Source organism: Aspergillus aculeatus, assembly GCF_001890905.1.
Source record: "Aspergillus aculeatus ATCC 16872 unplaced genomic scaffold ASPACscaffold_7, whole genome shotgun sequence".
NCBI lineage: Eukaryota > Fungi > Ascomycota > Eurotiomycetes > Eurotiales > Aspergillaceae > Aspergillus > Aspergillus aculeatus.
In genome coordinates, this window is record NW_017962982.1 from 940235 (window position 1) to 967202 (window position 26968).

Sequence of the window (26968 nt, forward strand, 5' to 3'; positions counted from 1 at the left end):
AATTTGTCTACGGTAGGCCGAGCGCGAAGCCGAAAAAAGCAGATTATTTTGTGAGAGGCTCATTCCCCGCACGCTTCTTTGTATATAAGTAGGAGACAACCATGTACAGTAACAGCACCCGAGGGAACAAAGAGAACCCATCCGACAGAGCTTGAATCAAGATGAGATACACTCTCCTACATGCCGGCGCGGCCCTTCTTCTTGCAGACGCTTCCGCCTTCCTAACAGCCGACTCTACAGGCAAAAGCCCCAAGTAGGTAGCTTCGCCCAGGGGCCATCCGCCAATCCATTGGCAGCGCCCTGGACCCGAAGACTGTGAGAGTTATTGAAGTTCAAAGTAGGATACCATGCTTTCCACAAGTCTCGTCTCGACTGGTGCTAATGGAGCTTTCAGATTTAAAACTTGCCCTATTTCCAAAAGCCCCGTTCCCGTTTCAGAAGCATTCCCTCAAGTCCGCTTCAACAAAGTCACACAGTCATCTTTCCTGCCCTCCTCGACCTCCTGGGCAGGAACACTATCACGACTCACCGAATGCACCTCCAACTGGAAGTCTTGCGCAGCATCAACGTAATACGCATTCTGCTGGATCTTAGGCAGCAGATAAGCCGGATGCAGGAGATTGTACACCCAGACCGCCGGCACCATCATCGCGCCATCCAGGCCAATCAGCAACTTCTCATTCCGCATCGTCGCGCTGGTCCATCCGTGCAGCAGCTCAATCGTCCGGTACACACTCCGGATATAGATCAGCAGCAGGGAGAAGACGGTCGCGCCACCGAGGAAGAGCAAGGGAGTATTCGAACGGATGATCGCATGCGGCTTGTGTTGCTGCTTGGACAGGCGGAGCACGAAGTCGGTGGCCAGGCCCACGAAGAGGGTAATGGACACGAGTTGGAAGATGATGCCCCCGACCATGATGTGGGTGCCTGTCGTTTGGCTGCTGCTGCTGTTGGAGCTTTCTGTTGCGCGCGCAAGGAGGCCTCTTGCGTGTGCAGAGGTTCCGGATCCTGTCGATGTAGAATTGGAGTACGATGAGCCTGTGGTGGTTGCGGTTGTGGTACCGCCCGCTCCGCCTGACGAGGCCATTCCGCCGCCGGCACCTTGGACTCCCAAGGCAATCACATCACAGATACAGAAAATCCAGACGTAGAGTTTTGGCGGCATCAGGGAGGAGTGGCGTCCGAATGTTGAAACGAGTCGGGCGAGGATGACATATATTCCCGCGGTGAAGAAGGTAGGGGCTGTTGAGTTCGAGTTTAGGATTATCCAGTTAGCGTCTGATCCAGAGGGCAAAGGGCAAACATTCCCGACACGCCCAAGTGAGGAAGAGAGGGTGTGGTATTTACCAATGATCAGGGTGGTTATTTGCATCATATAGGGTGTTTGGGCGTAAGGACATTTCGCGGACCAAATTCGTGCTGCCCATCCTAGTAGCTCAACTGGTATATGTGTGAGTTTCGCCAAAGATGAGGAAGCGTGTGTACATACCTAAACAGCCGATCGAGAAGACAGCGCACCACCATGCACGATAGTAAATCACTTGTGCGGTATGGATCAGCATCGAGAGGCCGAAGAAGGTCACAAATAATGATGCTGCCGTGAGTGAAGGTACATAGCCGTAGGAAGTTTCAACCCCAGCCACATATGCGTGGCATGTGTCTTGACTATAGCCTTCCATGATCAAGTTTTTGAGAACTGATCAAGCAATTCTAATTGACAGGGGTGATAAAATAGTCCAAGATTGACGTGAGGACAGGAAGTATTTAAGGGAATGTGGGACAATCGTTCATCCATGATTGATGCTGTTTGAGTCGGGTCTGCATACGGGTTCCATTGGGTAAGTCGCTGCCTATGAACGTTGTTGTCATGCATCTCCAGACCAAGTATAGTAGAACTAAGGAGGGCAAGTAGCGATGTTCCGTACTCGTGTTCCATTTTTGACCAAAACGGTTACGGCCAACGTGTTTGCGAGGTCCACTGGAACCCTTGCGGATCTGGAACCCTATCAAGCCGCGCGGTCTCTTCTCCACTGCAAAGCATAGGTAGAATAACCTATATATAACAGTAACAAGTCTCACCTGTTCCCCTCTAGGCCCACTTTTGGCCATTGACAAATACAATCGAGAAGTTGATCATATTTGCCTAGATGTCACTTCATCCGTCACGGTCTTTTGTTGTTTCACCATAGAGTACAGTACAAACAGTCCCGCGCGCAGTAAGAGTTAGCAGAGTTGCTGGTAACGTTAGCGAACACCGTACTGAGGGGAGGCAGAAACATCTCTCTGAGTTTCTTGCTATATATATATGATCATATACACCGTCCTATTCACAAGAAAAGCACCTATACAAAACTGCCTTTCCACCTCCCTCCTTAGCAGCGTGAGCTTCACAAAAATATCTACAAATCGATAAAGTATCTCTAAAACTTATATTCACAAATCCACAATCCGAATTTCATCGATAGGCCATCTCACCCACACCCGATCATCCTTCCCCAGGAAAGTCCATATCCCCCGTAAGATATGCTCCGGCCACCCATGCGAGACCCACGTCTTATCCATTCGATACATAAGCACCACAAAATGCGCTAGAATCACCAACGCCACGGGCCGTTTCTCCTGCAACGCATCCCAGAACAACTCTTCCATCTGCGTCACCCACGTAAACAGGACGAACGCAAATGGTTCCGGTCTAGTTGCTGTTGCTGCCACAAGCCCAGAGATAAGGTGATCATCTTCAGTTCGACCGGGAAAGGCCATTTGAAATGCTCGGAGAGTGTGCTCAATGGCCATTCGATAGGTGGGTAACAGGGGATCCGCGGCTGCCCGCTCTTCGGTGAACTCGCACACTCGGGTGAGGGCTTCTTGATACCCAGTGCAGGGGGTACCGGCAGCAGCGGGGGTTTGGAATGGATGCCCTTGACTTTCTGAAAGATTTTGGTGCTGCTGCTGCTCTTCGCTGGAGGCAGCAGCAGCACGCCCCTTGCGTAACATGGTGGAGATGGTGTTGACCCCGCGCAGCAGCGTCAGCCACTCTACGGGGGCGGCGGCCCCGCCGCGGTTGAAAAACAGATACTCCTCGGCTCGGGGCCCGCGGGCCAGGCTGATGAAACACACGAGAATGGATCCGATCCCGACCGCGTCGGCGCCATGATTCGCATTCGCGAGGGCCTGGGGTTGAGACAGTCCATTTGACAGCAGCTGCAGACCAGTCCCGTAGTGGTAGTCAAAGCGCAAGGGACAGCAATTGCGATTGTGGTGATGTTCCTGCTCCGTGCTCCGAATCATATGCAGACAGGCGAGCGCGAGCATCAAGTGATGAACGATGGGAAATCTGAATGCCGTGCGCGGCACCACGGATTGCCAGAAGGTAAGGCTTGGGGCGTCTTCCATTAGGCTCAAGCATGTTGATGAGAGGAAAAAGTGCTGGAGCTCGAAATCTTCGAGGCAGAAAGCTGGATCTGTGGACACAGGTTCACGGTTTTCTTCAGCCGGACGTGCAGCAGGGGCAGCAGGGGCAGCAGAGACGTTCACATAATTAAACTCAACGAATTGGATCTTGAAAGTGTTTATTCCTGGAGGCTCTGCTCTTGCTCTTGAGGTTTTTCGAGTGTTCGCCACGGCTGGTTGGGCGTCCTTCAGGGATGGGCCATACATGCATTGGACTGAATGGTTGAGGCAGTTTGAGCACTCAGGCTTCATCTCATCGCACTGAGATTCGATTAGCGTTCTCTCCGAGACTTTTCTAGTGAAGGATATGCAATACCTTGACGTGCCTGCTTTTACAAGTCCTACACCCATTCCGCGATTTGCGGTGGGACTTTCGTGGCATGACAAGCTTGGGTGCTGAGTTAGGGGACGAATCTGAGCCGCCCATCAACAATGGATATTCGACTTGATTTTGACATCATGGTCAGGAGAACGAGTATGAGCCGTTAAAAAACTCCTGGAATATGCAGAAGCTACAAGTACTGAAAGTAACAGTTAAGAACCATGGATTGATTGGGTGACATATCTGGTTAGCAACCCGGCCACGTAAGCAAGCAGGCTCCGCAACTGAGGCAGTGTAACTATCCATTATTTCACCTAAAACTCCTACATTTTGGAGCCATCTACCATAATTAGACACCTCTGATACATAACTTAAAGAGGTTTACTGTAACTCTGAAGGTTCACCGCCTACAAGGCATAATCCAGCCTGCTGGTTGAGCAACAACAAAGGATACATACTGCAGAGAACTTAGTTACTTCTTAAGAGCAGTCCTCCCTCTTCGCCCGCCCCTCCTCTCTCAACACCTCAACCCCAGCACCACCATGCAACCCCACCACGCCGATCTTATTCGTAGTCTGAACGAGCTCTATACCCTACTATATCAACTCGGGGCCTATGAAGAGGCCAAGATTCTCCGACCAGAGGGCAGCAGCATAGGAGGTCGACATCCTGAGGGCGCTATTAACAGCTCTGTGGCTCTGGCCGCCAGATTCACTCCGGCCGTGGTTGATGTGATGTACCAGATTCCATATCTCGATGTGGGGGTGCTGAGTTTCCAGATCTGCCCCAACACCTTCTCAATTAACTATCGCAGTGAGAAGGATTCCGACCAAGGGAGCTTCGAGGCATGGCGATCGACCTGTTCTCCAGAGATCGAATTGCCTGAGAACACGGTGGCTTTGACGCAAGCCTCGGGCGGGGGCAGGGTTTGGCTCTATGATGTGGGGACTGGTGTGTCTTTCTTCCTTTTCTTATGGCTCGCTAACTGTATCGATTTTGTTTAATCTCTATGGACTAATGCTGACTGACACCAGGACTTATGCGCGACTGGGATTTGGAGAGTGAGGAGGATCCCCTCGTAGTACCGGTCGATTTGCCCTCCAAGGTTCTGGCGCCCTATATCGAAAAATTTTGGAGTCTGCACTATCTGATCATCCCAACGGGATTGAGTTCTGCGTGGGAGCTGTTTATGGCTGGACAGCCGCCCGAGGACTGGGGTCCCTGGGACCGGTTGGATTGGTATATCGACTATGGGGAGTGGAAAGCGACCCGGTATATCAAGCAGATCTATCTTCAGTATGGCTGGGAAGTCACTCCCGGGATGTCTCCATCACAGGAGCAGTTTCGACGAACGGACTTTCTGAGAGCGAGGGACCAGTATTGGGCAGAGGTGGTTGTGCCCCTCGGCGAGGCGACGGAAATGTTTCGAAGACAGCGGATGGTAGAGACGTTGTGAGAATTGAATTCAACCTTGCTCCCCGAGCTGGATCGGGAACCAGAAGTCATGGGCACGTATCCCCTGGAATTGCGCGCTGATTGCACGTTCACGCTCGACAGCCGACTGCTCTTTGAACCTCGCCGCCTCGTTCAACCCCATTGGCCAATCGCCTGTTTTGCATATGATGAGGTCTCTTAGCTCCTGTGGCAAGCCAAATTGGGCGCCGACTTGGTCGAACGCTGCGTTCTCTCTCCACCAGATATGCTGTTGTAGTGGCACGTTGCGGGAGGAGCAAATGCGGTAGCGCGGGTCGACCAGCCAGATAGTAATAAAGCACTGGTGACCCGGGAGATCAGGGTCTCGAAGTGAGAAGGGCAGTGTCCGATATCGCAGGGTGTTAGGCCAGGCTAGGAAGCATTCCTGGTAGGCGGCAGTTACTGATCCTCAAGTCTGTAGCATCGGAGGGGCGTCACCGTAAGTCGCTGGGTCTTCGTCCGTCCGGGGCAGACCAAAGATCTTTTGCATCGCATGGGGCTCTAGGATAATCTCGAACGCGTCCAGGTCGACCTCTTGCTGGAAAGAGTCTTCGTCAAACACATCGATCGCCCAGTTCTGCCGCTCGGTCAGCAGCTCCATGATGCGTAGCATGCGGACCTCAGGCTGGGTCAACCGGGTTGCTCGACCTCGGCTTCCAGTCCAATTCGGGAGAGCTCCGTGTGCAAAGCGTTGACCGGGGGGGAACTCATAATCCACTGGGATGTCGTGGAAGCCGGGGACCTGGGGCTGGCTGTGCCCTATGTTGTCCCATTGAATGGATGTCATAGATTGTGCTGTAATGTAGGCTGGTCGAGACACCATATGTCAATGCAGAAAGATTAGGAGGAGCAGGAAGAGTGAAGACTCTGAGACGGCGTGAGAGGCTAGAGCCGGATGCAGGTATAGTGTGCCCTTCACCATAGCCACCGGCAACGACGGCAGCCCACACGCTAACTATTTAGTGGTCATGGTTCTTATATCGGGTATTGATGTATTACAGTTGTATGTGTCACGATAATTCACATGGTCTTAGAATCGCTGACTCGCACTCGAAAAGTAATCTTAGATCTATGAGATGTTGGTAAGCGGAAGGCACTATATATGGGCGAATGGCAAAATGGCCCTTTAAAGATGTGCGCTTGACTGCATGCCTCCTTCCTTCGTTATGAAATAGCGACTTACTATGCCTCTCTCCATTCAACCTTGACGCCTCCCCCCCCCCCCCCCCCAAGCCCATTCATTCATTCCAAGTCATGAAATTCCCCTTCCTGCATCTACTCGCTCTCTTTCTGTGTAGGGCACGGGTATTGCCCGCCTACAGCGGGACCACCGAAGTATAGCCCTAACCGTCAGGGCGAGAGATCACGAACCTCTCCACCACGAGCTGTTCGTGCAGTCACCAGGTTCCACAGGCCACGGATACCGTGGCGGCAGGTGATCTGGTGATTGCCCGACCCGGCGCACTATCATTTAGTCTACGTGGCCCAACATCCAGAACCCGACCAAAGCTACCTAAGTTCTAACCCTCACGCAGGATCCTGATCGGCTCCGGGCGGGGGCGATGCGGATATGAATAAAGTTATAGATATTTGCTTCCATTTCAAACCTTGAGGTGATGGAAGCGTTCGATTATCCTATCTTTTCACGAAGATGAAAAAGTTCTTTTGGCCTCATCGTTGGATAATGTACCGCATTGCATTGCAATGCGCACAGCATACACTGGGAAAGAAGCCCGTTCGGTCATACACATCTATTGTCGAAAGACCGTCCCTCAACCCCTTTTTCAGGGAACATGAAATGCAGACCCAAGGGTGATACCCAAAACTCCCCATGCAAACATTAAAAAAAGAATATAGTTCGTCATTCTGTCTTCATGCCCCTCGCTCGCCGCCCCAGAAAAGAAGACACACACAGAAAGGGAAGAGAAAAGGAAAGAATGGACATCATTTCAGCATTACCCATTTGAATCGAAAGAAAAGTCCCACCAAACAGCTTTTGTATATGTGGGGGGCGGCTGGTGAATCAGGTCATAACCCACTCAAGGGTGGAAGTAGCTTTAGAAAAAGGTTCATGTTGGGTTGGCTTCTGCATTTTGGCATCTCTGCATCTTTGCATCCGCTTTCTGCTATATTTTTACAAGCCTGTGTCCGCACATGAGAATGGACTCCCGACTGTTCCTTCTCGGTAGCTGATGATCACACTTTCGACGGAGGCCTGTTCGAATATTAGTTTTTCTTCTGCGGAGAATAGGCGTGATGGTAATGAACTGCGCGGTTCCAAGGACGGGGCAAAGGAGGGACGAGAAAAAAGAGGGTGAACCTACATAAGTACCCGGTCCCAAGAGGAACAACCCCGCGAGAATCAACCCGACATTCACGACAAAACCCAACCAGCCTTTCCACCCGCGATTCTTATAGAATCCTGGCCCGTATTCCTCGCGGCGCATGCGCAGGTACGCCGTACCCCAGAAGATGAACCCGAAGAACGAATCGAACAGGGCGCTCATGATGGACTCTAGATCGGAGAAGAAGGGGATGACCTCTGCGATAATGAAGGCGGCGATCCAGAGACAACACAGAATCCCGGCCCAGGCGGCCCAGCCGACGACGGTGTGGTTGCCCTTGTGGCGGGTGCCGTCGAAGAGGCGGAAGAAGAGGAAGCGGGCGGAGACGGAGGCGTACAAGACGCCCAGAAACACGAGTGTGGGTATCATGAAAGAGAAGGAGACCTTCTTGTAAGTTTCGTTGCCGAGGGAGCCGAATGCGGGCGAGGTGATGTATTGGTTACCGGTGTAGGCGTACACGATGGCGCCGACGAGGGAGAAGACGATGATCTCCGCGATGGTAACGGCGGTGACGGACTTCCAGAAGTCCTTGGGCTCGCGCATCTCAGCAATGAAGCTCGGAAGCGTGATCTGGCCGATGAAGGTGTAGCTGATGTTGAGGAATGCGCTGACGCCCGAGACGAAGGTGGTACCGGCCACCGGCACAGCGGTCACGATGGGGTCGCCCTTGGCCGGAGTGTAGCCAGCCGGGTGGTCTTCGATGGCGGAAAAGATAAGGGCGAGCATAACGGAGATAAAAGTGGTAAACGCGGAGAGGGTGGCCACCTTGGAGAGCGCGTCGAAGGTCCGCGGGAGGGAACAAACGAATGAGATGACCGCCGTCACAACGGAGAAGACGATTGTACAGGCTCCATGTCCGGTGATCGTGTTGAGATATTCTGCGCCAACGAGGCAATGGAGGCCCTAATGACAATTAGTTTCAGAGCTGGCAAGGTCTAACATGCAATATTGTCTCTACCTGAATGAAGGTGTTGTTCAGCAGGAACATGACAGCCGTCAAGTACCAGACCACCTTCGAATCCCAGAAAATCATCTGCCCGATGTCGCACACGTCGCGTACGTGAGGATGTCGCAAACAGAAACGCCTGAATATGTGAGCTATATCCTGCGGCGCGCTTGAGTCTACGTGACGTACCAAATGATCAACGAAGTATACAGCACAGTCAAGGCGATAAACACAGTCAAGATCAACCCAGGTACTAACCCCAGAACGGAGTAGGACCAGGGAAACGACATGATAGCCAGACAGATATACTCGGAGAAGAGCAGCGCCGCCGTCTAGAGACCAGGGCTCATATTAGCACGAATACTCACTTCCCAGTGATAGCTTTGCGGCCACGCACCTTTTGCCAACTACATGTGCGATACTTGATCGAGTTCTCTGCCTCCATTTGAATCTGTCTGCCCACTTCCCCTTCAGAGTCCGAGCTCGACCCGGGCTGTAATTTCTGGCTCTCCAGGTCCGCATGTTTCGTCTCGTCGGTCAGACTGTGCTCGGGGACAGAGGAGCGACCCGTGGGCTCGGGAACGGTGGACTCCGCCATTTTATGGAGCGGACAAGCCGCTGGTGTAGGGAGCGAGCGGGGATGGAAGCTGAAAATAGGAGGGAAACCTTCGGAGGCATGTACTGCGCTTGGAGGGAAAGAAGAGTCTGGTTTTGTGGGAGGAGAGCCTTAGTCGCGGCATCAGCACATGGAAAGAGTGTGGGGAAATTTACCTTAGACTGAGGGAATGACTGACTGACCCAGTCAGTGACTGACAAGCAATGGAAACAGCACTCTTGTGAAGAACTGAAAACCAGAAGTAAGTTATCAGAGTGAGGGAAGTAGAGATTGCGCAGGAAAGATGCAAGAGCCGGGCAGCTGAAATCTTTCCACCCACTGACAGACAAACGGACGGAGAGACAGACAGACAGAAAGACAGACAAGAGGGTGCGCCGATCGCCCCGGGTCGAGGCTAGGCTAGCCCCGAAGGAACAGGCAGAAAGTTCCCAAGCAGTCAATCAATGAGCAATAAGATGAAATAAAGACTGGTTGCAATCTCCGATCCCAACTAAGGTTGTTCCCTGTTCGGATTTCGCAGCGACGGACTCGGAAGTTCTGCTTTCATGAGATGACGTAGCAGGCCCATCCCGCGGAACAACAACAACAACATACTGCAGTATGTATGGCTGAACATTGACAATTGAGTTCCGTAGTAGGGTTTGGAACTGGTGAGTATTGCTATAGTAATGTTATTCGTAGCCATTGGCACGAATATATCGAGTAACAAGAACTTCCAGCAACCGTTTGTCTTTCTCCATAGTGCTAAAACTACTCGGTACAGTTTCCTCCCCGCCCGCCGCACTCGGCAATTCCCCGCCCCACACCAGTTGTCGGACGCTCTCTGGGGCGGATGGACCCGATCAGCATGCATTTCCTTCTTAGTCTGACCTCCGCCCCGCATTCGGCCTGTTGACATTCCACTGGACTTGCTCGTGCAGAGATAATAGTTTATGCTTGAATCTCAATTTCAATAGTTCTACCGCTGAAACAGCATTCCAATGATACCAACATCGACTGTGCAAAGCGCATCATGCGATCATTGCTCTAATAGTTTCGAAGGATTTAATCCCAGTCCATAGTGGAGCCTATCAGAAATCTCTGCTGACCAGGGCTGCATCAAAGAAAAAAATCGAAAAGTAGGAAGAGGGGCAACGGAAGTCGGACCTCGAATTAACCTCTAGCACGCTATGCGTTAGTTGATGGCGTGCTTCCAAGGTTGTTGTTTGTTCACATCGCCTTTCCACGTGTGAGATGTCGGGCCTTACCATGTTTCTCCATGCACACACCCCTCCAAAACAACCAGGTTACTCGCCCGGGTGGCGGGAATGTCCGAATCGAGCAGATTGATTTTGGCTGGGAAGAAAAACTGGCCGAGTGTGGCTGAACGCTATGATGTCATCCGCCCCGACCGAGTGGGTGAAGCGCAGCGCCACAATCCCGCACTAGTGGCTGGCACTGCCAACGGGGCTGCAATTCTAGACCGTCTCTACTGTCACTGTTCCTATGAAGTTCATATGAATGTTTACGTCTGACTGATGAGATGCGCCATGTGAAACTTATGAAAGTAAAAGAAATACTACATAGAGCTTTTGTGGTATCTGCAGGATGCGATTGACTTAAATACAACAAGAACCTGGGTTTCACATACCCTCGTCTTCCCCGGCCAGCAGGGCCGCATAATCCTCCATCGACGCGAAGGTAGGCAGGTGCTTGAGCTTGCGCCGCTTCTTGCGCCCACTGTCCTTCTCCTTCTCCTTCTCGTCCTTGGACGCACTCGGCAGGTGAGCGTCGAGCTCCACGTCCGACGGCAGCTCTTCGTCGCTGTCGATGAACGCCTCCTCGTCCGATACGTCCATGTCGAACACATCCTCGTCGTCCGAAGGCTCCTGCTCTGCCTTGGCCTTCTTCGTCTTCTTGGCCGGGGCAGGGACCTCGTCGATGTCCTCCATCTCGTCGTCAGAGTCGAGGTTGATCTCCACTTCATCGTCACCGCCGGCGTTTTCATCGTCGCTCTGGTCGTAGGCAGACTCCAAGTCGTCCAGATCCAGGTCGTCGTCGTCGCTGACACCAGCTTCCAGGTCAGGCCGAGAGTCCACCAGAGCCTTCCAGATCTCGGACTCGGCGTCGCTGAGCTCGCCGTCCTCGTCCTCGTCACCCGCATCCTTGTCGGCCTTCTTCTTGCGAGCCTTGTCCTTCTCCTGGCCCTTGCCGACCCGGTTGAAGTACTCGTGGAAGAAGACATCCTCCGCCGCCACATCTTCCGCCTTCTTCTTCCAGAAGGCTTCCGAGTTGAGCGGCAGCTGCGCGCCAGTCTTGACGGCGGCGACAAGGCGATCCTTGGCATCGCTGCCGGCAAGAGGCTGCATGATCGAGGCTCCACGGGTGGCCGCAGCCGCCTTGGGAGTGCGGTAAACGAAGCGGTCGAGGAAGTGGGTGAGAGTATGGATAGTCAAGTCGGGCTGTCCGCTCATCACCTGGTGATCAAGTAAATGAGCCGCGTTGACCGAGACGGAGGGATGGAAGTGAGACAGGTAGGGCAGCTGGAAGTCGAAAGTCAGTGACTGCAGAATAATGGCCAAATAGCTATACGTACAAGTTCCCAGAGACACGTGCGGTCGGCGTTGCTGTGCTCGGGGTCTCTTTTACGGGGGTCGTAACGAGTAGACGGCTTCTCGGGTTTGGTCTCTTCGGGCTGTTCTTGAGGCTCATCGTCCTCGTCAGGAACGTCCCGGAAGACTTCCTCCTCATCGTCTTCGTTCAGCTCGGGCTGGTCAAACAAGGCGCGGAGATCGGGGAACGTCTTCTCCAGCTCACGAATCAAGTAGAAGACACCGCAAATGAATGCGGGTTGGTGCATTCCGAGGATTTGAAGGAGACGCTTGACAAAGGCCTTGACACGGCGAGTGTTTAAGTCGTTCTTCAAGGACTTGAACAACAAATTGAGGTAAAGGGATTGCTTGGAGGACGTTGCCAGGCGAGGATCAAGCAGAGATTCGTACAGAGTCCGGTAGAAGCGATCCGCACCGACCTGGTGGGAGGCCGTCAATTGCTGGATCAGCATAAGGGCCTGGATACTCGTGTTGAAGTTGGAAGAGTGCGTGATGCGGAAAAGAGTGCCGAGGTGCTTCGTCAGGCTGATCTATGCGTTAGCTTGGTCATGATGCACAGAGAATATAATACATACCGTTCACTGTCGGAGCTTGTAAAGGGATAAGCTCGGTTCACACCGGTCAAGACCGCGGATGTCAACTTGTCTTGCATTTCTTCAGTTTGCGCCTGACCCTTATCGTCGTCCTTGCCCTTGCCCTTGCCCTTAGTTCCGTATTTGCCATTCCTCTTGCCCTTGTAGCCCTTGCCCTTGTCTTCCTTGGCAGGCTTCAATAGCGAAACGAAGAGGGCAAAATAGATGTCGAGCAATTTCTCAGCAACCTTCTCCTCCCTGAGACTCAGGACCGTCTGGTTGAGTGAGATGATAGCGTAATACTTGGCGTGCTGGCTTTGACCAGGCCGGAAGAGAACTTCCTCAACAGCTGAAACAATTGTGGACTTCATGAGAGGATGCGCCTGTTCGAGTTGCAAAAGTAGGTAAGAGGCCCGCGAGGCAATCTTCTTAGACGTGTCACCAAGCTTGTTCACCAACAGGCGCAACAGATTCGTCTCCTGCTCAGGCTTCTCCTTCAACAATTCGTAGACGTAGCTGACAGCGCGAGAGCGAGAGAAATCGATCTCGTCGTTGCACCAGACTTCAAGAATCTTGAGAACCTCGAAGTACTGATCCTTTAGGAAATGTTCGTAGGCCCAGACAATCAGGTGGCTGTTCTGAAGACCATTGGGGAGAGCATCTCCCTCAGCCCAGCGGTTGCTCACACCTTGCAAGGCAGCCACAAGCGATGGCTGGTTGGCGAAGGCCCGGAGTCTGCGATCGCTAGGCAAGATGGTTCCCTGGGCGAACATATCTTTGAGCGACCGAAGAACTTCAACGGCCTGAGCACGACTGCGCTTCTTGCCAAGGGCAATCAAGTTTTCCAGAGCCTTGCTGTTGTGAAGGGGCGATTCTTGTACGGCAAGCGTCAAAGCGGAGATCTTATCGCTGAGCGTACCAGTGGACATAATAGTACTGTAGAACTTGTGGGACGAAGAGGCAGAAGCTGCTTGCGCATCTGCGTATTCTTTAGCCTCCTTTTCGAGAAGCGAGTTTGCGTAAGTGTGGAATCGCTCGATCAGGTGGCGGGCTACAGGGTTCGATTCCTTCTTCGCAATGGGTGGAAGTTCGATCATGAACCAGTCGGACCTCGGAGGAACGGACTGATCGTCTGGTCAGCATGTTTTGCCGGAAGCATGGATGAATTGACTCACCAATTTGGAGAACTCCTTGGGGAAGATGTTCTCAGGAGCGGCCTGCTTGGCGGCCTTCTTGTCGTCCTTCAAGGCTGGCGTGGGAGGTTCATCCTCTGAGGCCTCTTCTTCGTCCTCTTCCACGTCCTCCTCGTCATCTTCAGCTTCGACCTCCATGCCTCCAGTCTCTTCATCGTCGTCTTCCTCTTCCTCTTCCTCCTCCTCCTCCTCCTCTTCTTCTTCTTCAACTTCATCGTCTTCAAGGTCCTCCGGAACCACCTGACCTGCAGCAGCCAGCATGCTAGCCAGCTCCTTCCTCAGAAAGTCGTCCTCAGACTTGCCCTTGGATTTCTTCTCGGTTGCATCCTCGACCTCGGATTCGGAGTCGACACCAGCCAAGAGATCCAAGTCCTCTTCCGTACCCCCAAGGGCCAGAATCTCCTGCATCAGAACATCGTCACTATCCTCCTTGCTCTTGGGCTTTCCCTTTCCGATGTCCTTCTTCGCCTCCCCAGCAATCACATCACCATTGCGATCGCGCTTCTTTCCCTTGTTGTTGTTCTTATCGTCGGCGGACGCCTGCTTCGGCTGAGGTTTCGACGCAACCGGCTGGTTCTTCTTGGGTGTATCAGCCGGTGCCGACTTTCCCTTGCCGTTCTTCGACTTCTGCTTGGCGTTGTTTTGATCCTTCAAGCGCTGTTCGATCTTCTGTCGCAAGCCGGCGAATGCACTCTCCTCCAACTGGGGGAGAGACTCGGCGGCAGGGGTGGATTTTTTGGCGGCAGCACCGCCACCAACACCCTTACCTAGAGGGATGTTGTTCGCTCCAGAGGAGGAGGCGCCTTTGCCCTTATTGCCTTTGGCCATATTGACAGGGTGGGATGAATGGCCAAAATGCTTGCTCTCCTTCAACTTTTTTTCTGCCGCCCAAAAAATTATGGGGGGTCCGCTTCTTCCAGGCCGCCGGAGAAATGGGCGGGCCGATTTGCCCGTGGTTACTGGCTGTGCCCGATGCTCGGACCACGTCAATTATTCCCATTGGGTTTAGTGCCTGGGCCGATAAGAACCGCGCCTCTTTCTTGGGGATTGCGCGCATTGCCAGCGGAGATTGTGAATATCTCTCCCCGTTGGAAAACACCTCGAGGCTGTGCTTCGGGATTTTGAGTCTTCATGATCTCGCGCATACGCCCTACAGTGGGCCGAGCGCCCGGAGTTTCTCGAGTGCACCTTAGCGTCACTCCACTCGGGTATAGAACGTCCAAAAACGCCTTTCATGTATGAGGTATCTTCCGCCATTGCTTGTATAAGATCTAACTAGTCATGCTGTCAGACCGATGGCAGGACTCGGATATCCAATTTTTGGATTCCAACGGGAGGTATCACGAAGAAGCTGGTTGAGGGTGAAAGAGGTACGCTACTAAATTGAATCATCGATCACGTTCTATGAAATTGACGCTACACAGAGGACACAAATGACCTCCTAGTGAGGGGTGGCTTCTTACGACAGGTACTGTCAGGTTTCGTCTTGGCAATTACTGGGCTAATCAGGTGCATAGGCGTACGCGGGCATCTTTCACATGCTGCCATTGGGTTTGCGCGTGCAGGATAAGCTTGAGAGACTCATAGATAAGCACATGCAGTCAGTCGGTAAGTCTACGGCATCATGATTGTTATGTTCTACTGAGACGTCTAATGTGTGACAAATAGGCGCATCTAAGGTGTCACTCTCGTCTATATCATCTCAAGAGCTCTGGGAGCAATCGGGACGCCTCAAAGAGGGGTCGGATGTAAGCCTCTTGCTTTCTTCTCAGCTGTGAGCTCCCCCTAATTAACCGGCAGGTCTTCCGTTTTCTTGATCGCAAAGAAGCACGCTTCATCCTCGCGCCCACTCATGAAGAGGAGATCACGACTCTTGTCGGAAGTCTTACCAAGTCGTACCGAGATCTGCCCGTGCGTGTGTACCAGATTTGTCAGTAAAACTTTCCCACGCTTCTCGACCAAGTCTAATCGTAGAATAGCGAGAAAATACAGAGATGAGCAGAGACCCCGGCAGGGTCTTCTTCGCGGTCGAGAATTCATCATGAAAGACATGTACACGTTCGACTATAGTCCCGAGACCGCTCTCCAGACTTACGTGGCTGTCAAAGGCGCCTACACACGGCTCTTCGACGAGCTCAAAATACCCTACCTGGTCGCTGCTGCGGACTCGGGTAGTATGGGCGGGAGCCTGAGCCACGAGTTCCACTTCCCCAGTGCGAAGGGTGAAGACACAGTCATCAGCTGCACCAGTTGCGACAATGTGTACAACGAGGAGCTCGCGGACGGAAAGGCTCACGCTGGCGTGGACGAACAGCCTCAGACTCATCAGAGACCTGGCTTCGACACCGGTGAAAGCTCGGATGAGGCCACGCCCGCCGTGTCAGTCGGCCTTTGGATGTCCATCTCCAAAGACAAGAATACGCTGCTGCGGTGCTGGTTTCCGCAGTACACCATCCAAGACACCCCTGTGGAGAGGGAGGTGAACTCCCACGCTGTCAAGTCCATCGCCGAGGCCGCTGGGATGGAAATCGACATCAGCGTCGAGAACCCGCTCCAGCAATGGGCCACGCACGTCAAGCTCCACAAGGCTTCCGCTCAGCGCCCGCGGATCGTGGATCTGTATGACTCGCGCGTGCGCGCATACAAGCGCCCCCCGCTTACCGACACATTGGAGGAGGTCGGCTGCACAGCGGAGGACGTGGATTTCTCGAAGCTGGATCGCTTCCCAGGCACGAACAGCCATCTAAACTTGGTGCGGGTCCACGAGGGCGACCGATGCGCCAAGTGCGGCGAGGGCCTGGCACAGACGCACAAGGCAGTCGAGCTCGGTCACACATTCCATCTAGGCACCCGCTACAGCGATGTCCTCAAGGCCACCGTGGTGGTCGACCAATCTGCTATGCCCAAGAACAATGACAGCAACAAATCCGGCCCCCAGACCGTACCCATGGAGATGGGGTGCCACGGAATTGGCGTCTCGCGCATGATCACCGCGGTAGCGGACAGCCTGGCGGACGGCAAGGGACTGAACTGGCCTCGCGTCATTGCACCGTACGAAGTCATCATCGTGCCGGGCAAGGGGCTCGAGGCGGAAGCGGAGAAGGTCTACGACGCACTGACCGTGGCGCCGACTTCTGCCTTGGACGTGATTCTGGATGACCGCGACAAGCAAATGGGCTGGAAGCTCGGCGATGCGGACCTGATCGGATACCCGGTCATCATTGTGGTTGGTAAGGGATGGAAGAAGCAGCAAACCTTGGAGGTGCAATGCCGTCGGTTGAGCGTGCGTGAGGATGTCACACTTGAGGCTCTTCCGGCATTTGTGCAATCTCTGCTGCAGCGTTTGTAAGCGCTTTCGCGTGGGTTGTAGGCTATGCTGATATCCAAAATCGGGGCTATGCTGTTCTTCCCGAGGCTGAGTGGCACGGAGCTTTGTAAGATAGAAGGACTATTCAATGAAACATTAGAAGTAGATTGACCGCAAATTATACCCCACTCCTTTCAAATGTGCCGATAAAGAGGATGAGTCAGCTTCTTAGATCACTGGTGAGATCTATCATTTAAAGGTCAGAGGATAAAGAAGTTTTGGGCAGTCTGCCTGGAACTATTGAACTCTTGGCATCAGCGGGTACTGGGTATTGTTCACCGTGCCTGGAAAAGAATCACCAAACCTCATCTATATAAGGCGACCGACCAATCCACTTGATTGACGCAATTCATCAAACCCATCAATACTTGACCGATCAACACCAATCGATCAATCTTCACCCTCCCCACACACACGCACCTCTAGAATTACCGACAACCATGTCCACAACACCAGATTCCGATCCCACCACCACCATCACCGCCCCGCCAGCGGTAACAACTATCCCCCGCGTCGGCATCGCCGTCCTCATCTTCGGGCGCGCCAACCAAGTCCTGCTGGGCGAACGCAAAGGCAGCCACGGCGCCGGCACCTGGGCCCTGCCGGGGGGCCACCTCGAGCCCGGCGAGACGTGGGCCGCGTGCGCCGCCCGCGAGGTCCTCGAGGAGACCAACCTGGCCGTTTCGGGGCTCCGCTTCCTGACGGCCACCAACGACGTGATGGCCGCCGAGAACAAGCACTACATCACCATCTACCTGGGGTGCACGCCGACGCGGCGCGAGGCCTGCAGGGCCCCGCCGCCCGTCATGGAGCCCGAAAAGTGCCGCGAGTGGCGCTGGGTGGAGTGGGAGGAGGTCACGCGGTGGTATCGGCTGCAGGACGCAGCGGAGAAGCAGCATGCGAACCCCGCTGCAGCCGCGAGTCCCGCTGCTGGAGGGTTGGCGCTCGAGCATCCGTTGTTCTTGCCGCTGATGAATCTCTTTCGGCAGCAGCAGTATTGGATGCCGTTGCAGGAGTATCAGTTGTTGATTGGGTGGGAGGAGGATCGGTAGATGCCCTGGTTGTTAGGGAAATGAGGTTATGAATATCATGATGTTTTCTGATAATGGATTTCTTATTCTTATGTACTTTTCCTTGAATATCTAAGTTTTTGTACTTTTAGACTTGTTGATCACTTTGCTGGCATTTACTTCGCCCTAGGAGTTAATCTAATTTTATATACTGTAAGTTAACATAGTTAACTACTCTACTCTATTAGTGGTGAGTAAGCGATGCATCAACTGACACAATAGATGCACAATGAACCATCTACTTGACTCCTCACTATGGCACCTGCGCCTTGCTCTCCTTTGCACAAACTTATACCATTTAACTATCTTAAAGGTTCATGTTGTATGCCGTTCAGATTGCCGGATCATGTAGCATGTATCTTGTGTCTGCCTGTGAAGACCTCATGATCTGCAGGGCATTGTGTTTTGCACCAGATCTATGCAGCAGAATAGGACGCTAGAACTATAGAATGAAGTTCTAATCAGTGACCTATACGGACCAGCAACTCCTGCCTTTTTCTTGGTGAGGTAATGCCATAGTCTTAGCTCTGCCATGCAGCCCTTGCAATAGCACTTCATAGAAGGAAAACAAAAAAGACCTGAGATAGGTCGTGCAAAGGGAATCAGTCGAAGCGAACATTCAGCTTGCAAAAGAGGTTTTCACTCACTACGGCCCAAGTTTGACTGATGTTACAATTTCTCCAAAACGGATGGCAGTAGTTTTGCTCGAGTTACTACTTCCCCAAAAATCCCCAATCCCCAACATCTCTTTCCCACTTCTCCAACCCTATTTTCCAAGTTCTCCCAACTCATACGGTCATGTAAGAAATTACAGATAGTAGCTCATTATTTTCCGTGGGAATACCTATTCCGAGCACACTAAGAGCTTCGACAAAGAAATGACGTCTATACATGCCCCAACAATCATCCAAGCCATGCGACAATCGAATGACATTGAAGTCTCCAATCACTACAAAAAAGTTAGATAGTCCCAGTCTTGCTCATACATACTATGTGCTGTACAGTACCACCAACCGCCCGAACTCCGCGCCAAAGCCACCGCCTGTGGGACTACCTGGGTGCTGATTCCATCTCGGACTGGGATGGCCACGTTCAGCTCTACATGTCCTCTCTGGACTGCATCGCCAGCGCGCTCAATGACCCGTTTTACAGGGATGTGGTCGTCCCCGACGAGAAGTTCATTTCGGCCCGGTTGTGCCAGAGGACTGTCGGGTTGAGGTGTGCTTTATCGAGGAGAAATGGGTGGTGGAGAGGTAGTGGTTGCAGTTGTTGTGGAGGAGATTGAGTTGTTTATGTTGACTGAGGGCGAGCTATTGGCCATGGTATTGAGGATGTGGAGAGCTGTTATGTTGTTTTGTTATGTATATACTTCGGAAGGAAGTGATAGCGAACCAAGGGGTCAGAGCCCACAGATTGCGGCAGCAACAGTTCCAATCGTAGTGAAAGCAGTCTATAACACTCGGGCCTTTAAGCATCTCTCCAACATTAGCTATCTACCATTTAAATAGTCTCATACCTCATCCGATAAAGAGTTCCTGTACAATCGCGCATAACCGCTGACTCCGGCTGGTAGTCTTGGCGCAGCCATCAAATGTACAGGACTCATAGAACCAGCTGCACAATTACTAAGCCTCACAACCCCAGCACAAAAAAACAATCCATCAAACCACACCCCCCCCCCCACCTACCACCTCCCATAGTCTACAAACCGCAGCCGCAAACCAAGCTTCACCCGCACTGCAACCCCAAGCTACAAGTTCAAATTACTGTGCACTGCAGTACACCACCCGCACCAGCGCCTACACCAGCGCCTACACCAGCGCTCCCACAACCCACACCACAACCACCTCACCACCCCACCCATAACCCAAACTCGACAGACAGACGACACAACACCCCCAAAATGTCCGAACCCAACTCCTCCGACCCCCCACCAGGCTCAGGTACGTTCACCATTACCCTCAACCCTTCCCCCCCAACCCGCCTAACCCGCCCCAAACCAACCCATTCTAACCTTACTCCCCCGGGGAACAAAAGTAAACATCGCCTCCCTGAGCGTGCCCCAACTCCGCGCTCTGCAGACCCGCCTCTCCTCGGAACTCGAGCACCTGACGACCTCGCACGCGAAGCTGCGCGCCGCCCAGCTGAAGTTCCGGGACTGCGTGCGCTCTATCAACGAGGGGGTGGTCGGGTCGGCCAAGAAGGGCACCGCGGGGGGCCCGGACCAGGAGATTCTGGTTCCCTTGACGAGCTCGCTGTACGTGCGCGGCAAGCTGGCGGATCGCGAGAAGGTGCTCGTTGATGTCGGGACGGGGTTCTATGTTGAGAAGGTATTTCCTTCCCCCTTATTCTGTGGGAGTTGGTTGCTCTGGGCTGGGATGGGGTTTGTGGTGGGATTTGCTTGGGCATTGGTCTGGGATGATACTGGGGATGATTTGGGAGCTTGAATTTTGGGAAGTGGATTTGAATGCGTGGGCTAATTTTGGTTTTCTCGCTAGACTGCTCCCAAAGCCATCGAGTTCTACGAGAATAAGGCCAAGGATTTGGAGACCAACCTCACCGAGTTGGAGAAAATTGTACAGACTAAGAGTCAGCAGCAGAGGCTCTTTGAAGATGGTATGTGGCATTGTCCTACTTCTCATCCTTCCGGCAAGGAGTTTCTGATAAAGTGTTTTTCATTATTATTACGATTGCAATTATACTAATGCTCCCGTGATCAGCTTTGAGACAGAAACTGCTGGCCGAAGGGGCCGCATCCTCCGCTTCTGCTACCGCCGGTGCAGGTTAGTTGGTATGCCACTTGAATTAGGTACAGAAGCAAAGCAAAGAACAAAAAAACAGGCATTAAATCAATCCTCTTGCCATGGTATTGCAATATTCTGAAAAAGAGAACGTAGCTCTCCACACTACCCCGAAGGGCAGGCGTTCTGGTGACTTAGAACAAAGTCCCGAGGTCTGCATCTAGAGCCCTTGCATTGCCGCTGGAGGCCGGGCTTGTCGAACGCGCATCAGACTTAGCCTTGACACTTCCGCTGGCTGGAAGGGTGCGGGGCGGTCCGGACCTTAGAAGGGCTGCAACCCGTTTGATCAGATCGATGAACTCCCAGAGACCCTGGGACTTGTCCTCCGACTCATTTGCGGCCGGGAAAAAGGTCTGAAGATTCGGATCGTACTTGGCTGCATGTCCCACGGGCATATTGGCATGTTTACCCAGCAAGTTGTCCCAAGTGAAGTCGAAGACCGATGCTCCCCAAGAAACTCGAGGTTTTCCAAAGGGTGCCGCCAGGTTCAGAGAAGCCGAATCATTTACGGAGGCTCGGGTGTATTCGTCGTATCGCGCGATCTCCAGAATATATCTGGTCCCCTTCAGGCGGTAACGAACAGCCGACTTCTCGATGAACCGGGAGACTGGTGCTGAGGCATGGAAGATGACTTTGCGAACAGGATTAGCCGAGATGTCACCCATAACATCGTTGCTCTTGAATTTGATCGTGTGGGAAAATTCGCGTAAAGCTCTCTCGATTGCAGTTGCTTCATAGAACTCCAGCGATGCGATTTCCAGCTGCCAATCAGACCTATCACGATGATTAAAAATCGCGGAACAGGATACTGGACACAAAGCATGTCGGACAGACTCACCTTTCAAAGTCGATGATTCCAACCTGCAAGGGTGAGCGCGAGTCCTTGACTTGGCCGAGCTTGCGTGGCTTAAGCCAGCGGCTTTGCGTCATTGCGTAATCGCGTGCTCCAGTACATTTCGCAAACTCGGCCTCCAAGCGTAGCAGAGAATTCCTTTGACCGGAGAATTCGAAGTTCACAGAGAATGCTGGCTCGGGCTGTTTCAGGGAGTCCATGGTACGGTCGTACGGCTCAAGAAGATTGGTGGCAGAAAGCAGTCTAGGAAGCAACACAGACTGGTCGATCTTTAGACTGGTAACTTGTCAGCTTTGGATCACGGATTATAAGACCAGACAAATTCACGCGCGTACCCTGGGATCAGGCGACCCTTCGTATTCTCGTGGAACAACATCTCGCGGAATTCCTCAAAGCCCCACGCTGGTTTTCCCTGCGATGGCTGACGGTAATAATCGAGCACGAACAATCCGATATTGGCTCTCATGCGAAGGTGTCCACGCACGTAAACTACACTCTTCAAGCATTTGTCAATCACTTTGAGAATATGGGCATTGTTCCTTGATCGGATCAGCTCAGCTCGGCCCGGCCAACGATCCATATCGGCCTTGCTCATTGGAATCGTGCGAAATAGTGGTCTAACAAAGCCCGCCTCTTTTCTCGCGGAGACCTCACTATGGCCGCATTCAAGAGGCTCAACCAAGTAGATTTTGGACTTGACGAGACTGTTTGCCATAATCTCGGCCCATTTGTTACGCAGGAGCTGGACAAGTTGGCCAATCTTGGCTTGCTCGTAGCCGAGAGCGCAGATGTGATCAGGCAATGCCTTGTCAACGAACAGGTGACACGTGAACCTGATACGAATAGGATCAAGAGCTTCTAGGTCGGGGCCAAGGGCATCGCGCATGGAGGGACCCTCCTTCGGCCACAGAAAGAGTAGCTAGTTGAGAGCTTGAGGTCAGAAGATTGAAGACTGATTTTGTAGTTGTCATGTCAGTTCTTTACTAACCTTCTCAGAGAACATAAAGTCGAGCTCAGGTGCCTTCCTGTATGCGAGAATCAAGGCATCTTCTAGCTCAAGTCGATCCGCAAGATCCTCCTTCCCAGCAGAATAGGCAGAGGTCTTCGTCCATTCCCTTTTCTTGGGCATGGTAATGGTGTCGCATCTAGCAAGAATGCTCTGAATGAGCTTGGTAGCCTCAGAGACCTGATATGATGCCCCCCAGAGATGAATCACCTATATACATCAGCTATCTATTAGTCACTTGGACAAGAGCCACTCGGGCACGACACATACATCATGATTACCGGCGGGTGGGTCGACGTAGGCTCCGGTCTTTCGACAGATGTCTTCGAAGACATCATGGCGTCCCTGCTGTCCAAATGGGCGTCGAGATGAGACCGACCGAGCCGCAGTGCAAAATCTAGTCAGTCAGTACTTACTTCATGTCTTGGTTTGGGAGTTAGTACTTACGTGTCTCTGATCTCTTTGAAAGTGCGTGGAAGCCTGATAGTCCCTGCACCAACCGATATTAGTTTGAATAAAGCTGGACGAGAGAATGATTCTTACCCGCAAGCTGGGCGCCATTTCTCCATTGCGACTTTGCGGGAGACTCCCCGGGAAGATGAGCTTGGGGCGAAGATAAGCCTCTTTTGCCTCTTGAAGCACCGCGTCCTCTGTAAGCGCGAGCTGTTCCTCGGGCAGGGGCGGGGTTGTGGCATGTAGTGTTCTTGTCCACAGATGTGACAGATACCTCACGAACATGCTCGGCTCCGGGAGTATACTCAGGCTGTGATGCAATGTTCTGCACGTGTGACGCTTCGGTCTCAGACGGGATCTTTTGAGGACCTGGTCGTCCGTAACCGGGCAGAGCCCATTCTAAGAGTAGAGGATCAGTATCTTGCTCCGTAGCATGGAACCAGCAGGGCTCAGACAACTTTACCTTCGGCTCCAGAGGCTTCGAAGCTGGTGATTGATTAGTATTTTATTCTTGATCCGATGGCAACAGGACAGCTTACTCCATGTTGAACGAGTCCTTCCAGCCGAAACTGGGATGAGGACTGAGGGGATACTCCTCGACTGAAGCACTTACTGAACAAGTTGATCAAAGACCGAGAAGGATGAATGAAGAACTACTGTTGAGTGGATGAGCAACGGAGCTGACGCTTGCTGAGGGGGAGGTGTAGTTAGATGGAGAAGGAGAGAAGGAAGATGTCAACAGAGTGGGAACTTACCGGATTGACTTTGGGGGGGGCAACGAAGAGGAAGGACAGAGGGGCACAACAGCCACAAGACAAACAGCACTCAGCGGCATATACATGCCAAGATCCTGTTCAATAAGTGCAACTGGCCAGTGAAGGAATTAATCGATAAAAGAAACTGCTTGTAATCCAATCGCCCAGTAGCTGTTTCGGCAGCCTGCATTCACCGCTGGAGCAAAGAAAAGTGAAGTTGGTGCCTGGATGTCACCAAGAGCTGTATCCACGGACTTTAAACTCCTTTGAAATGCACCTCAGAATGTGATTCACCTTCATCGACAACTCTTTTGCAAGCTTGGGGTGTTACGGACAGGCAGTAAGAGCGCTTGCTGCCTCGTTTAGCAGCGAAGTATAGCGCACGTCAGATGATTGGCGCGGAGATGGTGGTGCGGGCTCTAACCCTAAAGTGGAATAGCGGCGCAAGCGAGCGGCGCAAGCGCGCGGCAGGCGCGCCTTTTCGGGTTTCCTCATCAACATACCGATCATAATTAATTGTCTCTCCCTTGGCTGGAACTCCGACTATCACAAGACAATGGCTTCCGACTCTTCAAGCCAATCACCTGGCTTGCAGTCGCGCAAGCCCAGTGTACGGAAACGTGCCCAGCTATGGATGACCAAGGGTGGTCTTGTCCGAGACGACTCCGATGACGAGCTGGGGGAAGAAGACCACCCATGGGAGTGGATCTACGACACAGAGGACACTGATAATCAGGACAGCAAACCGACGGCCGACTCTACGCAAGATACACCGAAATCGATGCGCAGACGCTCCGTCCGTCCGAATGCCAAACGCTCACGGAAGATAATCGGTGCTCGCATGGGTTCGTTCGAATGCGCCCTGGGCCAGGTGGTGCTGCTCAAGTCCCCAGAGCCCGGCAAGGATTGGATCGGAATCATCACAGAATTTTTGGAACAAGATGATGATGACGACGAGATCATCAAATCGGCCAATATCATGTGGTTCGCTTCTCCGGACGAGTTCATGTCGACGAAGAACAAGAGACGATCGGACGCGCTGCCCAATGAACAGTACTTGACGGCGGACTTCAATGTCAACCCCCTCACCTCTATCAACGGCAGAGCCACGGTCATGTCGAAGGATGCGTTCTACGCCAAATATCCTGGTGGTGTCCCTCCGAAGGGAAAGGAAGCTCTGGCAGATTTCAACAAGTGCATTGTGTGTCGCAGAGGAGTGAACCAAGTTCAGGGAAGATATACCGAGGAGTTCATCTGGGAGGAGGTCTATCGAGAGGATAGACTGTTCGACCTCATTGATTTGATCAAGTCTGGGCTCAAGGTCGCGAAGAAACGGAAGCAGGTTGATAACGATGTGAGTACAACGGGTCGCTTTGTCCCAACCTCGCAAGCTAACGACTTGAAGTATGTGGAAAGTAAAAATGAAGAGGATGTTGCTCCGAGTACACCCAGGAAAAGGCAAAAAGTGGCTTCGAGTGCCACCCCTCAATCCAGACGTCAAAAATCCTTGACCACCCCGACACATAAGAGGTATGTGAACGCACGACATCAAAACACATCCTGCCACAGTCTCACGCTCACTCGTCGTAGGATCGTTGTCAAAAAACCACTCGAGTTTACTCCTCTTGGTACCCGTATCCTCTCACCATCACAACTAGCCTCTCCATATCGACAGGCGCGGACTCTCCTCCATGTGTCTACCGTGCCGCAATCGCTCCCTTGCCGGAAGACGGAGTTTGACGCAGTCTACAGCCATCTCAGCGCAGCCATCATGGAAGGAACGGGTACTTGTATCTACATCTCTGGCACACCCGGAACGGGTAAGACAGCAACCGTTCGCGAGGTGGTGGCTCAGTTGAACGCCGCCGTCTTGGCGGAAGAGATGGACGATTTCATCTTCGTTGAGATCAACGGCATGAAGGTGACTGACCCTCATCAGTCTTACTCTCTGCTCTGGGAGGCCCTCAAAGGTGATCGTGTATCCCCGTCTCACGCTTTAGATCTTCTTGAACGGGAGTTCTCGCACCCTTCTCCCCGGCGAGTGTCCTGCGTCGTCTTGATGGACGAACTCGACCAGCTCGTCACCAAGAACCAGTCGGTGATGTACAATTTCTTCAACTGGCCCGCCCTACGACACTCCCGCCTCATCGTCCTCGCCGTCGCCAATACCATGGATCTCCCCGAGCGAACCCTAAGCAACAAGATCTCCAGCCGTCTCGGCCTCACCCGTATCACCTTCCCTGGCTACAAACATACCGACCTAATGGAGATCATAAGCACACGACTCGCCAACGTGCCCGGTAACATCGTGGACGCAGATGCCATTCAATTCGCCAGCCGCAAAGTCGCCGCTGTCAGCGGTGATGCCCGTCGCGCCTTGGACATCTGCCGCCGCGCCGTCGAGATCGCCGAACAGCAAGCCAACGAGGCCGCTCGTAAAGAGCCCCTCGAAACCATCGACGAAGACGACACCGAGTCGATGCCCCCGACCCCGAGCAAAACTCCCGCTCGCAAAGACCGGGCATCCAACAAGAAAGCCCTCCTCCCCCCGTCCCCGCAAAAGAAATCCCAACCCACCACCACTGGCACCAACAAGCCCATCGTCGGGCGCGTCACCATCGCCACCATCAAGCAAGCCATCCAAGAAGCCACCTCTACCCCGCTACAGCAATCCCTCCGCTGTCTCCCCTTGGCCGCGAAGCTCTTCCTCGCCGCCCTCCTCGCCCGGGTCCGCCGCACCGGCACCTCCGAGTCCACCGTCGGCGACGTCATCGACGAAGCCAAGCGCATCGCCGATGCAGCCGTTGCCGTTGCGAGTGCGGCCGGCGTCGGCATCCGAGAGTTCTTGCTTGTCGGCGGCAGTGGTGCGCGGGTGCGTGCGCTGGGATCGGCGGCCATGGAGCTCATGAACTCCGGTGTGCTGGCGTTAGAGCATAGTGCGGGCGCGAAGGGACCTCTCGGCAGCGCGGCCATTCCGCATCGGGGTGACCGTAGCGGGAAGGTGCGATTGCGGGTTGCAGCGGAAGATGTGCGCTCGGCTTTCTGTGATGATGCAGAGGCCAAGGGGTTGGGACTGGGCATTGAGCAGTAATCCATTCATATAGATGAGCACACGTGATAGACCACTGGATTTGTACGATATTAGCATAGGAATA

At 53.0% G+C, this 26968-nt stretch overlaps 9 protein-coding genes across 9 annotated transcripts; 4 read left to right on the forward strand and 5 right to left on the reverse strand.

Moving 5' to 3' along the window:
* Positions 1 to 234: 234 nt before the first annotated feature.
* Positions 235 to 1679, reverse strand: ASPACDRAFT_52076 (RTA1 domain-containing protein; the record flags this gene model as incomplete). Its single annotated transcript, XM_020202570.1, has 5 exons — positions 235 to 313; positions 576 to 960; positions 1075 to 1242; positions 1348 to 1440; positions 1490 to 1679. The coding sequence occupies 5 exons, from the start codon at positions 1677 to 1679 to the stop codon at positions 235 to 237; spliced, it is 915 nt and encodes a 304-aa protein (XP_020056691.1).
* Positions 1680 to 2316: 637 nt separating this feature from the next.
* On the reverse strand, positions 2317 to 3939 carry ASPACDRAFT_1855928 (Zn(II)2Cys6 transcription factor). Its single transcript, XM_020197458.1, has 2 exons — positions 3767 to 3939; positions 2317 to 3711 (listed from the first exon to the last, which is right to left on the reverse strand). Exons 1-2 carry the CDS (start codon positions 3875 to 3877, stop codon positions 2434 to 2436), a joined length of 1389 nt encoding a protein of 462 aa, XP_020056692.1. The 5' UTR covers positions 3878 to 3939; the 3' UTR covers positions 2317 to 2433.
* A 3440-nt stretch (positions 3940 to 7379) lies between these two features.
* ASPACDRAFT_52077 (putative neutral amino acid permease) lies at positions 7380 to 9134 on the reverse strand (the record flags this gene model as incomplete). The annotated part of the gene is made up of 5 exons (XM_020202571.1): positions 7380 to 7460; positions 7570 to 8493; positions 8549 to 8675; positions 8726 to 8868; positions 8934 to 9134. 5 exons carry the CDS (start codon positions 9132 to 9134, stop codon positions 7380 to 7382), a joined length of 1476 nt encoding a protein of 491 aa, XP_020056693.1.
* Positions 9135 to 10774: 1640 nt separating this feature from the next.
* ASPACDRAFT_10763 (RNA-binding ribosome biosynthesis protein MAK21) lies at positions 10775 to 14321 on the reverse strand (the record flags this gene model as incomplete). The annotated part of the gene is made up of 4 exons (XM_020195307.2): positions 10775 to 11674; positions 11728 to 12268; positions 12319 to 13439; positions 13491 to 14321. Coding segments are annotated over 4 exons (3393 nt in total), but the record flags the coding sequence as incomplete, so codon positions are not given.
* Positions 14322 to 14789: 468 nt separating this feature from the next.
* Positions 14790 to 16857, forward strand: ASPACDRAFT_52079 (putative proline--tRNA ligase AIM10; the record flags this gene model as incomplete). Its single annotated transcript, XM_020202572.1, has 6 exons — positions 14790 to 14862; positions 14933 to 14976; positions 15026 to 15116; positions 15177 to 15256; positions 15309 to 15438; positions 15488 to 16857. 6 exons carry the CDS (start codon positions 14790 to 14792, stop codon positions 16855 to 16857), a joined length of 1788 nt encoding a protein of 595 aa, XP_020056695.1.
* Positions 16858 to 17117: 260 nt separating this feature from the next.
* On the forward strand, positions 17118 to 17995 carry ASPACDRAFT_118552 (nucleotide triphosphate diphosphatase NUDT15). The gene has a single exon (XM_020196176.1). It carries the CDS (start codon positions 17316 to 17318, stop codon positions 17925 to 17927), a length of 612 nt encoding a protein of 203 aa, XP_020056696.1. The 5' UTR covers positions 17118 to 17315; the 3' UTR covers positions 17928 to 17995.
* Positions 17996 to 19848: 1853 nt separating this feature from the next.
* ASPACDRAFT_60194 (prefoldin subunit 5) lies at positions 19849 to 20733 on the forward strand (the record flags this gene model as incomplete). The annotated part of the gene is made up of 4 exons (XM_020203539.1): positions 19849 to 19888; positions 19983 to 20275; positions 20444 to 20561; positions 20666 to 20733. 4 exons carry the CDS (start codon positions 19849 to 19851, stop codon positions 20731 to 20733), a joined length of 519 nt encoding a protein of 172 aa, XP_020056697.1.
* Positions 20734 to 20880: 147 nt separating this feature from the next.
* Positions 20881 to 23290, reverse strand: ASPACDRAFT_28213 (uncharacterized protein; the record flags this gene model as incomplete). Its single annotated transcript, XM_020199548.1, has 7 exons — positions 20881 to 21520; positions 21585 to 21842; positions 21935 to 22518; positions 22588 to 22815; positions 22876 to 23002; positions 23049 to 23056; positions 23132 to 23290. Coding segments are annotated over 7 exons (2004 nt in total), but the record flags the coding sequence as incomplete, so codon positions are not given.
* A 1079-nt stretch (positions 23291 to 24369) lies between these two features.
* On the forward strand, positions 24370 to 26904 carry ASPACDRAFT_28468 (origin recognition complex subunit 1; the record flags this gene model as incomplete). Its single annotated transcript, XM_020199565.1, has 3 exons — positions 24370 to 25167; positions 25219 to 25343; positions 25404 to 26904. 3 exons carry the CDS (start codon positions 24370 to 24372, stop codon positions 26902 to 26904), a joined length of 2424 nt encoding a protein of 807 aa, XP_020056699.1.
* Positions 26905 to 26968: the final 64 nt, after the last annotated feature.